General features: G+C 42.3%; 1 protein-coding gene across 3 annotated transcripts in view; it reads left to right on the top strand.

The window, feature by feature from the left end:
• The first annotated feature begins 351 nt into the window (after nucleotides 1–351).
• The window catches only part of SETD1B (SET domain containing 1B, histone lysine methyltransferase), a 50,714-nt gene continuing 36,839 nt past the window's right edge, over nucleotides 352–14,226 (top strand). For all 3 annotated transcript variants that reach the window (XM_084820126.1, XM_084820127.1, XM_084820125.1), the window contains exons 1-6: nucleotides 352–521; nucleotides 758–912; nucleotides 1,359–1,457; nucleotides 1,862–2,132; nucleotides 6,733–6,845; nucleotides 11,368–12,546. In XM_084820126.1, the coding sequence (XP_084676252.1) occupies nucleotides 446–521; nucleotides 758–912; nucleotides 1,359–1,457; nucleotides 1,862–2,132; nucleotides 6,733–6,845; nucleotides 11,368–12,546 (1,893 nt within the window). In that variant the 5' untranslated portion in view covers nucleotides 352–445. The remainder of the gene's footprint in view (nucleotides 522–757; nucleotides 913–1,358; nucleotides 1,458–1,861; nucleotides 2,133–6,732; nucleotides 6,846–11,367; nucleotides 12,547–14,226) is intronic.

Here is a 14,226-nt window from a genome sequence, read left to right as displayed (position 1 = left end):
TGTCCCATCTATGTCCATCTTGTTTAGGAACAGTTTGGCGCTTGGGTAAATGTAGTCGGCAGATTCCAAGGGGATTTGGCCGTGCCGCGAAATCGCAGGCAGAGCCGCGGTGGGGCGTCCGTCGGCTGGGGAAAATGCATGGCCCTTTATTTGGGGTGGGGAGGCGCTACAGGGCCGCCGGGCTGGGGGCTTTACAGCGCGTTGCAGCTGCCGTGAATGTGCATTCGGTTGAGGGCGGTTAGCCATTAGCCGAGGCTCCATAGCGGTGAATTGTGGGATGCCTGAAAAGCAAGCAGAAAGCACACACACAATATGTGTTGGCTCGCAAAAAAAAAGAGGAGAGAGGAGGCAGGAGGCTTTCAAAACCCATGTAATGTAACCAGCCCAATGTGAGGGAAAGGAGCTCGCCTTTCGCGGCAACGAGACGATCGGCCACCGAATAACAATGTCTTTCAAAGAGATCAAGGCAGCAGGAGAAAAAGCCAAGCACACCGAAGACCATGGCAAAAAGCAGAGTTCAAGTGAGATTCTCTCCCTCTTTCTCTTTTTTCCTCCTCCTTTCTGTCTCTTGTCTCGCTCTATACGGGTGGGGGACAGGCAGGGTTAGCGTCTGGATGTATGTATAGTCTTTTCTTCCCTCCCCAGCTTGACGGAATGGCGGGGGGGGGGGTCTGCAATTGTAGTCTCTCTCTCTCTCTCTCTCTCTCTTTAACTTTGTTGGTTCTCCCCCCCCCCCTCCGGACCCTTCTTCTCCCAGGTTGGATCAACGGAATGGAGAGCAGCTCCCAAGCTAGCACCTCTGCTGAGAAAAAAAATCACCATTGGAAAAGTTACAAGTTGATTATTGACCCAGCTCTGAAAAAAGGACAGCACAAACTCTATCGCTATGACGGACAACATTTCAGCATTCCTGTAAGCATTCGTTATTTTGAAAATAAAATACATGATTGCATTCTTTCTCTCTTTTCCCCCTGCTGCCTCCCAAACCTGGTTCGTTTTATTCTACTATCCAGCCATCCTTCTAGGGGTGGAGGGAAAGAAAGATTTGTTAATGACCTGAGCAGTGAAGGTTGCTACAAAATGTTAAGGAAAGATATTAAAAGTTACACATACTCCCAACATAATGTATTCTGTCAGAATGGGAAGATAAAACCTGCAGGTTTATTTTACTGCTTCTTTGCAGAATGTCTGTTTGACGCGTGTGTGCGTGCATGGCTATCTGCTTTTTCCTTTCCCCCCAGAAAACATTCCCTTCAGTTTCTTTGGTTTTAAATGCTTTACAGTAAACTTCAAGTCTTGCTTTTAAGAACATCTGTGTATTTTTGAACTTCAGTGAATTTTCCCTACCTTCTTCTCAGAACCCGGGTCTTGCCCCAGTAGATTGTGTCAGAGATCCCAGGATAGGACGAATATGGACCAAAACTAAAGAGCTGGAACTCTCTGTCCCTAAATTTAAGGTACGCACACTGTGAACTGTGGTAATATTGCTTAAATATATCCTAACCGCTTCTTTACTGATATTGTTAGTTGGATAATTAGTTTAGCAATATCTTAAAGGTAACACAATGCAGTTGAGCCTGTTGTTTGTCAAAAGTGTGCACTTAATAAGTTAATAACTCAAGGGGTTTTTTGAGTCTTTTAATTTTAAAATAAATAATTTTGTACATAAGCTATTTTTGTAGTAATAGTTTGCTATTTCCCCATATAATGCTGCAATATCAAGGAAGAAAAATGTTTCTAAAGTTCAGTAGGTGGGTCTTAACCCTTTCTGTGCCAAGTGATGTGATTACTGACAGTCCTTCGTGTTGTTTTTCTCCTCCTTTAATATCCTGCTTTGTTTGGTGCAAAAATAAATCTCCAGATTGATGAATTTTATGTGGGGCCGGTGCCTCCCAAACAAGTCACTTTTGCCAAGCTGAATGACAACATCCGTGAAAACTTCCTGACAGACATGTGCAAAAAATACGGAGAAGTGGAAGAAGTGGAGATCCTCTACAACCCCAAGAACAAGAAGCACCTGGGAATTGCCAAAGTAATCTTTGCCACAGTCAAAGGAGCCCGGGAAGCAGTTCAGCACTTGCACAACACCTCCGTCATGGGCGACATCATCCACGTGGAGCTAGATACTAAAGGTGGGAACCCATTCTGAGCATCCTCTTCGTCCTCTTTGCTCCTCTCTCTCTCCCCCCCCCCCATACTGTAGCAAGATGCATTTGTAGATTGGATGGGGAGGGCTTGTAATTAATTTAAGGAGTGGGACTATTAAATGGCTGTCACTCTATTTCCCCCTCTGTCTCTCTGCTTTTCTCTGGCCCTTTGATAGTCACGTGGAGCTGAGTGTGTTGTCTGTTGCTAGGAGACAGTCCTGTAATTTACAAAATGCTGCCATCCTCTCCATTTCACTCACTCACTCATGCTGACACTTGGTTTGCCAGACAGTCCCCCGTCACCAAAAGTACCTTTTGCACTTGGCAGATAACTTCTTTTTTTTTTTAAATCACTTTGATGGGGTTTAGAAATTCATTTTAGAAAATGCCTGAAAAAATTATCCTAAAACTATACTACCTATACTTTGGATTATAGCAGTGTTTTTGCTTTTATTTAGTCATCTCATTGCTGGAATCTACCTATGCACAGGAGACTGCAAGTGTCTCTCTCCTTTCCCCCCCTTTGTCTCTTAAAGGGACAGTAACACTTGTTCTTGAAAGTAACTGGTCTGTAGCGCTGACATTGTTAGCCAGAAACAATGCAATGGACAGTACAGATATGAATTCAATTATTTATATAGTTCCTAAAAGTATTATAAGTGATTCAACATTTGACTTTTTTAATCTTCCAAAGTATATTTTTCTTTGCCTGAAGCAGAGAAGCATATAAAGTAGTTCCAATCAGTCTGTCAATTTAACATGTACATGCTAATTTGCTCCTCATCTCTGTTAAGAGATACCATTTTTCTTCCCAGCTTAATTGTAAAAAGTAAATTTCTTGAACTTTTGCAACAAAATGTATGGAAAGAATGTCTAGTCAATAGTTGCTAGTTTTTTAAATAACAGAACAGTTTTTACTTGTCATAAAAAGCATTTATGCTAGAATTTTGAAACTGTGCATCTTAAACTTCAAAACACACTTGACCTCTAATGTTAGAGCTCATTTTTCTTTCTACTGCACTGATCTCCAACTGACGTTCAGTATTCTTCCTTAAGTTGTGATATGAGGATTCATGTATGCATGTTAGAGAAGGAACTTCATAAAGTGATGAAGAGCAGGTCAGTTAGATCAGTTAAACCTGTGGCCCTTGAGATGTTGTTGGATTCCAACTCCAATTACCTTGGACCATTTGGCCATGCTGGTTGAGCCTCATGGGAGTTGGAGTTCATGTCTGGTTTCCCACATCTGGGTTAAATAGATTTATTATTCAGTGTTTTCTTAATAGTTACTTTGAGTTACTACTATATCACGACACAAGCTGTGATCCTCAACTAGACAGAATGAGCTAAGCCATAGTCTGTGATTTGAGCTCCTCACTCTGAGAAACTTGCAATCTGATCCACATATCAGTTAAGCTGGAATACTTTAAATGCAGCCCAATCCTATATTTGTTTGTTTGGAGTATATTTCATGGAATTAGGACTAACTTGTAAGTAAGTGTGCAAAGGATTGTAGGTTTAAGCCATTGTTTTCACCGAAGTCAGTTGTATTAAATGTTCACAACTCCCAGCTTAACTGCTTTGTGGTTTAGGCTACTTCTGTATTAAAACCTGCTTTTATTTTTAAATGTATTTTTGCTGATACTGGTGATAAACAAGGTTTTTGTAGGGTTCTAATGCTAGCTTTTGAAATACTTGTGATCACTTCCTTCTCAGCTTCTGACATGTCCAATGTTTGTGACTAGTTACATGACATTCAGTTTTTATGTGTAATGCTAAAAATAAAAAAGCAAAATGTACAGATGAGCAGCGGTCTGTTTTTAAAACCAACCATATTCCAAGTTTAGCCAACTTACCTATACTTTAAAATATTTTTGGGGTAAACCCTATAATTAGGTTCTAAATTGTAGCAGAGTGATGTTAAAGGGAGTGCATGGTGTTTAAATGTCTGTTCTAATAGTGATTTGATGGATTCAGAAGACTAGAAGCCTGAACAATATGAACTCTATCCACAGGCTCTAGAGTGAAGCTCTGTAGCTTTAAATGAGTCATTTAAGGTGAAATCCAGAACTTGGTCTATAGTAAAAGCGTTGCAGCTGCTAGTGAGATAAGGACCACACTCTGATCTATTGTACTTCTGTTTTTGTAGTTGGGGTATTAACCTGTCAAATTATTTGATCCTATGTTTTAGTTGAGCATGTTAGGAGCTAGTCACTAGCTGCTAGTATAGCATAGTAGCTAAGAGACCAATCTATGAACCAGGAAATCTCCAGTTCAGCCAGGAACTCAATAGGTGGCCTCAGATAAAGCCCCTTTCTTTAAGCCTCAGTCCCTCAGCCTGTGATATGGAGATAATTCTGGCCTATCTTACCGGGCCCTTGAAAAGATAGCTAACAAAATGTATGTGACATGCTCTCATGTAACACATGCATATTTGTTTAATTTCTTTTATTTATTAATTATTAAAGGTAACTTACAGGTTCTTATACTGCAAACCACAGGGGGGTGCTTCACAGCTAACTTGCACCACCAGCGTGTGTATCCACTGGCACCTGATATTCCTGCTTTGTAATTACAAGAATGCACCAGTGCAAGCATAAGAACATATGAAGAGCCCTGCTGGATCATAGCAAAGGCCCATCTAGTCCAGTATCCTGTTTCTCACAGTGGTCAACCAGCTGTCTATGGGAACTCTATAAGCAGGACATGAGGGCAACAGCACCCTTGTGCTGTTGTTCCCCAGCAACTGGTATTCAGGGGCATGTTGCCTCTGATCCTGGAGGAAGCATATTGCTGCTATGACTGGTTGCCATTGATAGCTTTATCCTCCATTAGTTTATCTAATCCTGTTTTAAAGCTGCCTAAGTTGGTGACCATCACCACATCTTCTCGTAGCAAATTCTATAGTTTTATCTCTATGCTGTGTGAAGATGTACTTCCTTTTATCTGTCCCGAATCTCACACAACTCAGCTTCATTGGATGAGGCCAGGTTCTAGTACTATGGGAGAGGAAGAAAAAAACCCCTCTCTTTCTCCACACCATGCATAATGTTATATACCCTGCTTATTCCTCTTTTTTGTAGGCTAAAAAGCCCAAAATATTGTAATCTTCCCTCATAGGGGAGTTGCTCCATCCCCCTGATCATCTTGGTTGCCTTTTTTTGCACCTTTCCCAGCTCCACAATATCCTTTCTGAAATCTGGCAATCAGAACCATACATAGTATTCCAGTGGCTGTCGCACGATAGATTTATATCAAGGCATGACAACATTGGCAGTTGTACTTTCGAACCCTTTCCTAGAGAATCTCTTGTCCAGTTGACATGAATAGCAATTGTGCATAGTGATGCCATGTGTATCCCCACCCCCTGTGCACCCTACATGGTGCAGCCCTGCTGCCTTATTTGCATCAGTGCAGTTGCCCTGGGATGAATTGCTGTGTCTGAATAAAACCATAGCTTTGAGCATGGAATAGACATTCGTCTCGTTTTGTCCTTGCACAACAGACCCTAGGATTGGGCTGTTACTGTCTGAGCAACTAAGAGGCCTACAACAACATTTGGGCCACACAGGGCTGGCTCTTTAGCTCTGCAGCTTGATCTTACTCATGTCTATGCAGAAGTAAGCCCTACTGATTTCAGTGGGGTTTATTCCCAAGTAAATGTGCATAGAATTGCAGCCTGAGTGAGCACTTTTTCTTGGAAATGGGTAAGGGGGGGCAAAATTAGCTACTGTGTTTTCCCTAAGCACATGCAATGTGCCTTTTACAAAAACAAAACATTTGAATGTCAGATTCTAGCAAGTTGGATCCCATGTAGCACTATTAGTATTTGGAGAACAGGGCTGTCCCATGTGAAGATTTTTCATGTTTGACCACAGGCATTGGTGCACTTGAAAACTGACATGTGTCTGTTATAAATGGTTTAATCTCTAAAATTATTATTAAAGCATTTCTGCTCTCCTGAAAGCATGTAAGCGTAGAAAGACTCCAATCCCTGTGGGGGAAGTACTTGTGTGTTGAAGAAACCTGCCCTCCTTGATAAAATGCCCCAAATCCGCAATGAAACTGATAACTTTGCCCTGCCATAACCGCTTTCCACTCCTAATTTGTCACTATTTCTCTCAGCATAACTTACTTCACAGGGTTGTTGTGAGGATAACACAACAACCCTGGGAACCATGTATGCCACTAAGCACCTTGGAGGAGGGGCTGGATAAAAATGAAATTAATGAAGCACAGTTGCTTGTGTTTTCTACAGAGAGGTATTTTGCCTCACTTGAGCTGGCAAGCTAATAATGAATATTTTAACAGAGCCAGAAGTGGCCTCAGTCCAGCCTCAGTTTGCAAAGATAATTGCTAAAATAAGGGTTACAGGTGGAGTATCTATAGTTGCATACTGTGTATGGCAGGGGTGGGCAACTCCAGGTGCTTTGGACTGCAATTCGCATCAGCCCCAGCCAACATGGCCAATGGTCAGGTATGATGGGAATTGTGATCCAAAACATATGGGGGGCACCAGGTTGCCTGCCCCTGGTCTATGGATTGGGGTGTGTCCTCCTTAATAACATTGTTATTGTTTGTCCAGGTGAAAAGCGCCTGCATTTCTATGAGCTCCTTGTGAATGGACTCTACACTCCCCAGACCCTCCCTGTGGAGAATGAGCCAGATGTCTCTCCCACTGCGAACGAAACTCTGCAGGTATCTTTTTGGCTTGGTTATGCTATAATAGCTTGCACTGTTTTTGATAGAGTGCTTTAAGATGAGCTTTGTTTAGAACAAATAGCGATCTGTCTGTCTCTCAAGAAACAAATTATTGATATTCTTGTCCAGACAGCTGTTGTCTCCAGCTTCTCTTTGGGATCTGTCTGTAGAATGGGGGCAAATCAGGCTGAAGCTCAGGCACATATAGACCTTTTACCAAATCCATGGTCCCTTGCCAAGTTGGATTCTGTCTCTGGACAGGGAACAAAAAATAAAATATGAAAGATGGCCTTTCCTTCTAGCGAGAAATGGTAGTTTTATTTATCAAATTGTGAATTTTACACTTACACTTCCTTCAGTATTTCAGAAAGGCATCGATATTGAGGTTTTGGTAATCACACATTTATTTAAATTTATTTAGGGAGCAATCCTGTGGCTGCTAGACAGTGGCTAGATGGCCACAGGATATTGTGTTATCCAGGAACTGACCTCGGAGCCTGAGCTCCGAGGTCAGTTCCTCGGAGGCAGCACTCAACAGACCCGTCCTCCACGCTCACAAGAGGGGAGTGCAGAGCGCCCAAAAAGGGGCACAGGTGGGGGTGTTCCAGGGCGGGGAGGACAGAAATGCCTGTACGACACATCCTATGTGTTGTCCAGCCGCCTCCTTCCCCACTCCATCCTCCTGCTGCTAGACAGCCGCAGTTGGCTGTCTAGCCAAAAATGCAGAGCTGGAGAAGCATGGATGGAACGATCCCCTCTGTGCTTCTCCTGCCCTGCTTTGGATAGGCAGTCGCCTCTGAGTTCGGAGGCGGCTGCCTATCTGGATAGGATTGCAGCATTATTTTATTAAAAGGCAGACGATAAATCATCTTAAGGCTGCAATCCTATACACATTTACCTGGGGAAAATCCAATTGAATTCAGTGGGACTGACTTCTGAGTAGACATGCATAGGATTGTGCTGTAAATCATCTGTTGAGCATTGAACTAGGACCAGGGGGAACTGAATTCAAATCCCCACCCAGTCATGAAACTTGCTGATGACCTTGGTTCCATTACTATTGCTCAGCCTAACATATCACAGAGTTGTTATGAGGATAAAAATGTGGGAGAGAGGCGGGATGGCCATGAATGCTTCCTACATGTGATAAAAATGTCATAAATGAGGTGAACTGCCTTGTTCCCTATATTCTGTTTTGGTCTCTAAGATCAAGTTGTGAGGGAGAGATTTCTCAACAATATTTAAGTAGTAGTTAATTGAAGTTTAACACTGCAAATTCAGTTTTTTGGCAAGGAATGCACACAAAGACAGACTGCATCAAATGCTGAAATGTGTTGCTGAGCAGTTTGTGTAATGTTTCCAAAAAATAAGTCTCCAAATGGAACAAGCACAATATGATTTTGTGACTTAAGGAGTTCTAAGTGCAGAAGAGGTTGAGTTAATTTAATCTCTGAGGCTGTGAGCGGAGCCTTCTTGGGTAGAACCTCTTGTGGTTCTGGAGGGCCCTATTCAGTGTGGCCAAGCATGTTTACTCAGACATAAATCCAACTGAACTTAATGGCATTTACTCAGTCGTAAGTGGGTATGGCACTGTAGCCTTTATAAGTGTTAAAACATTTCCTTTTAAGAGCCATGATGAATATATTGAAGTATCCATTAATTTCTGGTTACTTTTATTTGGGAGCTACTTACTAGTTTAGCAAGGCACATTTTGTCTAGAACTTTAAATGCCTCTTCACTGACATTTTCTTTCATTTGCTCTTTTCTCTGAACACTGAAATTCCATAGCCTCGCTGTTTATTGGGCCAATGAAGGAAAAAGAAATGAGGTTGATTTAGACCTTCCTTTTCTATGTCACTTGCATTTCCCCTGCATGCCTTTTGGAAATTTGAATAAGAAAACTGTTATGGTTGCACCATAGGTCTAATTCTGCAGGGTCTGAGGCCTTCTATTGAGCAATTTCTATTCTTTTTCCATGACAGTGGTATGGGCTCAGCATCTTGTTGGAATCCATATCAAGTAAACTTGGGCAGTTTTCACTGTTCTTTTAAAACATGATAAATAGCATTTCTTCTACAGTTCTGAATAATCTCACAAAATCATGGCTGCATTCAGAGCATCCTCCAAACCATGCTCCGGCCTCCTTTTCCCTCATTGTCTTATACATTGAGCTTAATTTATTACTTTTTTTTTTATCAAACCACAGATTGCCTCTGCATCCAGACTGGCAAACTATGGTTTCAGTGATCCCTCCAAACTGTAATTGCTAATAGCGGTTTAATCCTGGTTTGGAGGAATCACTCAAACCATAGTTCACTGGTTTGGACAGAGTGACAAACTATGGTTTGATGAAAACAGGAAATAAAACTAAAGCCCACCAGAGAGGGGAGGAGATGAAGGAAGGGAGGGAGCCTGTTAGCACACTTCTCATTCGTGACCCTCCAACCCATGATTTAGAGGATGATCTGAATGCAGCCAAGGAGTTGCTGCTGGCTCAGAGTTGGCTCCAGGTTGGGTGTGTGTGTGTGTGGGGGGGGGCTTGGACAAGATGCCCTGAATAGACCCACCTCCTTGCCCATGCATCACTGCCCATTTGCTTCACTCTTTCTGTGGGCCCAAACTGCCCAGAAGGAGAGGGGCGGCTGCTGTTGCTTCTCTCTGTTCATGCCATTGCTCATGCACTTGGAGTGGGCAGGTGAACAGGCTGTGACAGCGAGGAGCAGGAGCAGTCTAGGGGGTGGCAATCAGCAGTGATCCCCCTGCTGGGCTGTGGGCCTCATCAGATGCTCAGTGATGCAGATACCTGACACTGGTCCTGTGCTGAGCTCTCCTTGTTTATCTTGTGGGCAGCTGAAATTGAAACATGCCTTAAAGTTCCCTTACTTTCTTCTCCTTTAGATTTAAATCCTGACTGAACCAACAACCTCACACTGGGTTGATTTACACAGAAAGGAGATTCTGGCTATCCACTCCTTGCAAAACAAACCCCCCTGATCATGGGCATTAGTTTCTTCAACTGTGATTAATGGTGGGAAATATATTAAGACCTTTCCACTGAATCCTAAAGTTACTTGATGTCCTGATACTTTCAGTGTTTGGTTTTATTGACCATGGATTTGTTGTTGCCATGTTAGCTTTAAGATCAATTCCTGTTGCTTTCCCAAGAAAGGTTGGGATAGATTTTTTTTAAACAGGTGCTGCCTGGTCACATCTGCATTAGTCTCACCATCAGCATTGTTTTGAAGGCTGTCATTTTATTTTTCTCTAACTTCAAACTTGAACTAGTCTGTTTAGAAAGGCTGCTGAAGAGGACTTCAAAGTAAATTTTAATTGAGAGTGATCAGTTGGCTGTGCCTGTGGTTCCTAAAAATCAATTGCTGGAAACATTCCAGCTGCCCTGGTGTGTCTGTGTTCAATGATTTTGTTTTTATTTTACTATTCATACACAACCTCTTTTATAGGTAGTACATTTAATCCCCTCCTCCTGCATTAGACTTTTTTAAAAGACTAGTAGATTAGATGAAAGGGTGATTTCAGGAACCTTTTGTCCTGGTACAATCCTGCTGGCCCCAAGAGGGCTGGTACTGAGGCCCACTAGTTAGATCTGTTTGCAGGAACTAGGAAATCGTGTGTCTGTGCGTCACATGCCAATTGACACCTTACGTTATACTTGGCGGTTACCCATTCGCCTAGAGTTAGTAGCTTGCTAGGCTCACTACTAAGGCTGTAGCCAGGTGGGTGGGTTGAAATAGTACAGTGGGACAATTTGTATTTTGTACTTTCCTGAAAGGTCAGCTTATTAACTCTTAGTCTGAGAGGCTGTTATTTCAGTTTTTATTCAGCAGTGATTTTCGTAGAAACTTGTTTGTTCTTTTGGTTTTCTGTATGTGTGAATGTATGGGTAGTGAAGACTAAGGTGGTCAGGCAAGCAACATATATTGTAGAATAGGCATCAACTTGTCTTCCAGATATTTGGGCTACCAACATTCCTGATCGTTGTCCATGCTCACTGGTGCTGATGGGAGAAAACCAGAATTAATATTGTTAATCATGTGGTAGATACAGAGCCAGTTTACAAAAACAGCAAAAATGGAAAAAGTTTTTTCCAAAAGTTTTCCTATCATATTTAGAAAACCATTTATGTACTAACTTCTGGCTTTCAAAAGAGCCCCAAGGTGGTTTACAACATTAAAAATGATAATGAAATCAGAGAGGAATTAAAATGAGCCATATACTTAGTCTAATGCTGACATCCAGCATGTCTCACTTGAGCAAAATTGTCATCTTAAGACTTGCTGTTGGGAACAGAATAAATAGCTATTTGTGTGTTTACCTTTTTTCACACATCTATAATCCCATCATTTTTGTTTAATTTTGTTTTATAATTTTTTTTGTAAATAATTTTGTTGAGGAAGACTCCATATCCATGGTAGATGTCTGTGATCTGGCATTTATTTTAGTGCTTCTTGAGAATTGTATGCACATTTTTCTGTTTTCCTTTTTCTTTTCTTTTTTGCAGTTGGCTGATACTCTGAAACGTCTAAAAGACAATAGCCTTTCTTCTGTGGGATCATCAGCTACCCCAAACAGTAGCACCCCATTTTCCCATGATACAGCCTTTTCCAGCTGTCGGCAAGATACCCCAAACTCTTATAGCCAGTTTACCCCTCAGTCCCAAGGAACTCCTCTCACCCCACGTCTAGGGACTCCCTTTTCCCAAGATTCTGCTTACTCTAGTCGTCAGACAACACCGGCATACCATTTTGGACAGGAGTCCGGGTATAAACCCAGGAGACATGAAACGAAATTTACAGATGCCTACAATCGTCGGCCAGGCCATCACTATGTTCATAACTCAGCAGGAGTTTTTCGAGGGTCAGAACATCAGTTCAGTGCATTCAAATCCCACCAGCAAGAGACTGTGCAATATTCCCACACTTCTCCTTTGAGCCATTCGGGTTCTTCAACTTACAAATCAGCCTTCTCCCCATACCAGGCATCCACGACGACATATCCCCAGCCTGAAGAACCACCGCTTCCTCAGACGTCCAGAGACGTTGAGTATCGACGGCCCCCACCACCTCCCACGGAGATGGTAACGGAAAGTAGCACTGCTACCAGTGTTGATTTTGTTCCTGTGAAGGAAAAACCTGAGGAACCCCCACCTCTGCCAGAGTCCAACAGTCTTAATGAACCAACTGTGGCACCCTTCTTGCAGACGCCGGAAAGGAGTGAGACACCAGGTACCCCAACTGTAGAATCTGAAGTTCAGCATAACAGTTTGGACTCGCGGATTGAGATGCTCTTAAAAGAGCAGAGAACAAAGCTATACTTCCTTAGTGAGCATGACTCGGACAACGAGATTCGAATGGAAGGTAGTCCCATCTCCTCCTCCTCCTCCCAGCTTTCTCCAATCCCAACCTTTGGTTCCAACTCTCAGCCCAGCTACAGAGCACAAACCCCTTCCTCCCGCCCTTCCAGCACTGGCTTGGAAGACATCAGCCCAACACCATTGCCAGATTCTGATGATGATGAGCCAGTTCTTGGAACAGCTTCTCTCGGTCAGAATTCAAGAGGAATGCCGGACACTAGTATGACTCCTGTTGACCAGCTGGCTAGGATGTCCAAACCAGAGTCCTCTGAGGCTAAAGAAATGCTGCCTAGTAACGAAAGTTCAACTCCAGAACAAATGGAAGAGGTAAACGATTCAGATAAACTATGTGTGTCTGTAAGAGGTGTGGAGAGCTTCTTGTCTCAGAATTGCATTGCTGATTAGTTGGCTAGGGGCTGCACCTGTGTGTGTGTGTGTGTGTGTGTGTGTGTGTGTATGCACATATTTGCTCATATCTGTGTGCTATACAATGTTTAATTTGTAAAACGAGATCCTTGAATCTACCTAGATGTTACATCACCTAACCCAGTATATTGGAACTGGTTTGGTTACTCCAGAAGTGCTCTGCCCATGCTCAGAAACACTAATTTGCAGTCAGATTACTGGTCTAAGGAAGAAAATGGCCCTTCCTGATGCAAGATAAGAACCCTTATATTGAAAATCCCCCTCTCCATCAGCTTAAGTCAATTAGAATGAGTCTGCTGGGACAGGAAGAAGAGAGGGGCACTCTTATCTGTTTTCCATGCTGCTTTTATACCTCCTGTGGGAAGCTATCTTTAGACAGGCTGAGCTTTTGTCACCTGGAGCACCATCTTACTCCATCAAGCATTTGACCTGTTAAGTTGTAAATATTTTTAGGCTCCCTGGAATTATTGTAATGTTTGTTTTTTGTTTTTACTCTGCTGATTTTTAATTTTTTAAAAATTATTTTATATATTTTTGAGCAATTGTTTTAGTATTATTTTGTAAGCCATTTTGAGTGTTGTTGTTTTAAACAGAAAGACAGTATCTAAATTTCCATACTGGCTTTGGAATGCTGGGAGTTGTAGGACTTTTTTCTGTTTAAACATGCATAGGATTGCGCCCTTAATAATCTTTAAACGTCTGGCTGTCACAGCCCATAGAGAGAGGGGATTGTATCTATGGAATAAATAGGGGCCACAGACTGGTTTCACACAACACAACAGCCCAGACTATGGGTTGTTAGTGTGGGTGGGTTCACATAACACAGCAACTCATGATTCAGTGACAGCCCTTACTCTGGGTTGTCATGTTGTGTAAACAGGCTCTTGGTGTATTTGCATGGGGCCACATGGGGGAAAAACTGGGATTGTCTCCCTATTTAATGGGTTTATTTAAATTTTATTTTTATTTAAACAAAACATAAAGCATAGCTTCTCCCTCCCTCCCTCCCGCCCCCAGCATTCCTGTTAAAAACTGGGCCTGGCATATAGCCCTTGTATATGTGACATGCAAGTCTTAGCAAAAGTCAGCCTGTGTATATATTTACATTTCACCCCCATTTAACTTGATGGGACTTACTCCCGAGGAAATACATGTAGGATCCAGTTCCACATCCATTTAAATGTAAAAGAGAGGCCGAGTCTCATGAAATCCACTTTTTTCCAATACATTCTCTTTTCTGGCATATTTCTCTGCTTGTTTGTGCCTTCTCCTGGAATCCATATGTCATTTGACATGGGCTTATTGTGTTCTGACCTTTCCTGTTTCATCATGAGATATAAACAAATGACCCCTCTCTTTTTAAGCAACCGCTGATTTAAGTTCCATGGCTTGCCTTTTTTTCTTATTTTTGGTAGACTGAAGCTGAAATAGTGATGTAGAAACACTCTGTAGAAACGTGAGCTGCAGCTTTTCCAGCTTGCAAATGAGATGGGAAGGAGTGCCAGTTTTTAGCCTATGATGGGCTTGGAGAAGCTGTGGCTCTGGTTTCAGCCTATTGTGAGGCTGTTGTTTCCAGCCAGG

Source organism: Heloderma suspectum, chromosome 13, assembly GCF_057233095.1.
Source record: "Heloderma suspectum isolate Gila_16-S chromosome 13, 16-S_ref, whole genome shotgun sequence".
Taxonomy (NCBI): Eukaryota; Metazoa; Chordata; class Lepidosauria; order Squamata; family Helodermatidae; genus Heloderma; species Heloderma suspectum.
Note: the sequence above shows the minus strand (reverse complement) of the source record. Positions and strands in the feature narration are given on the sequence as shown.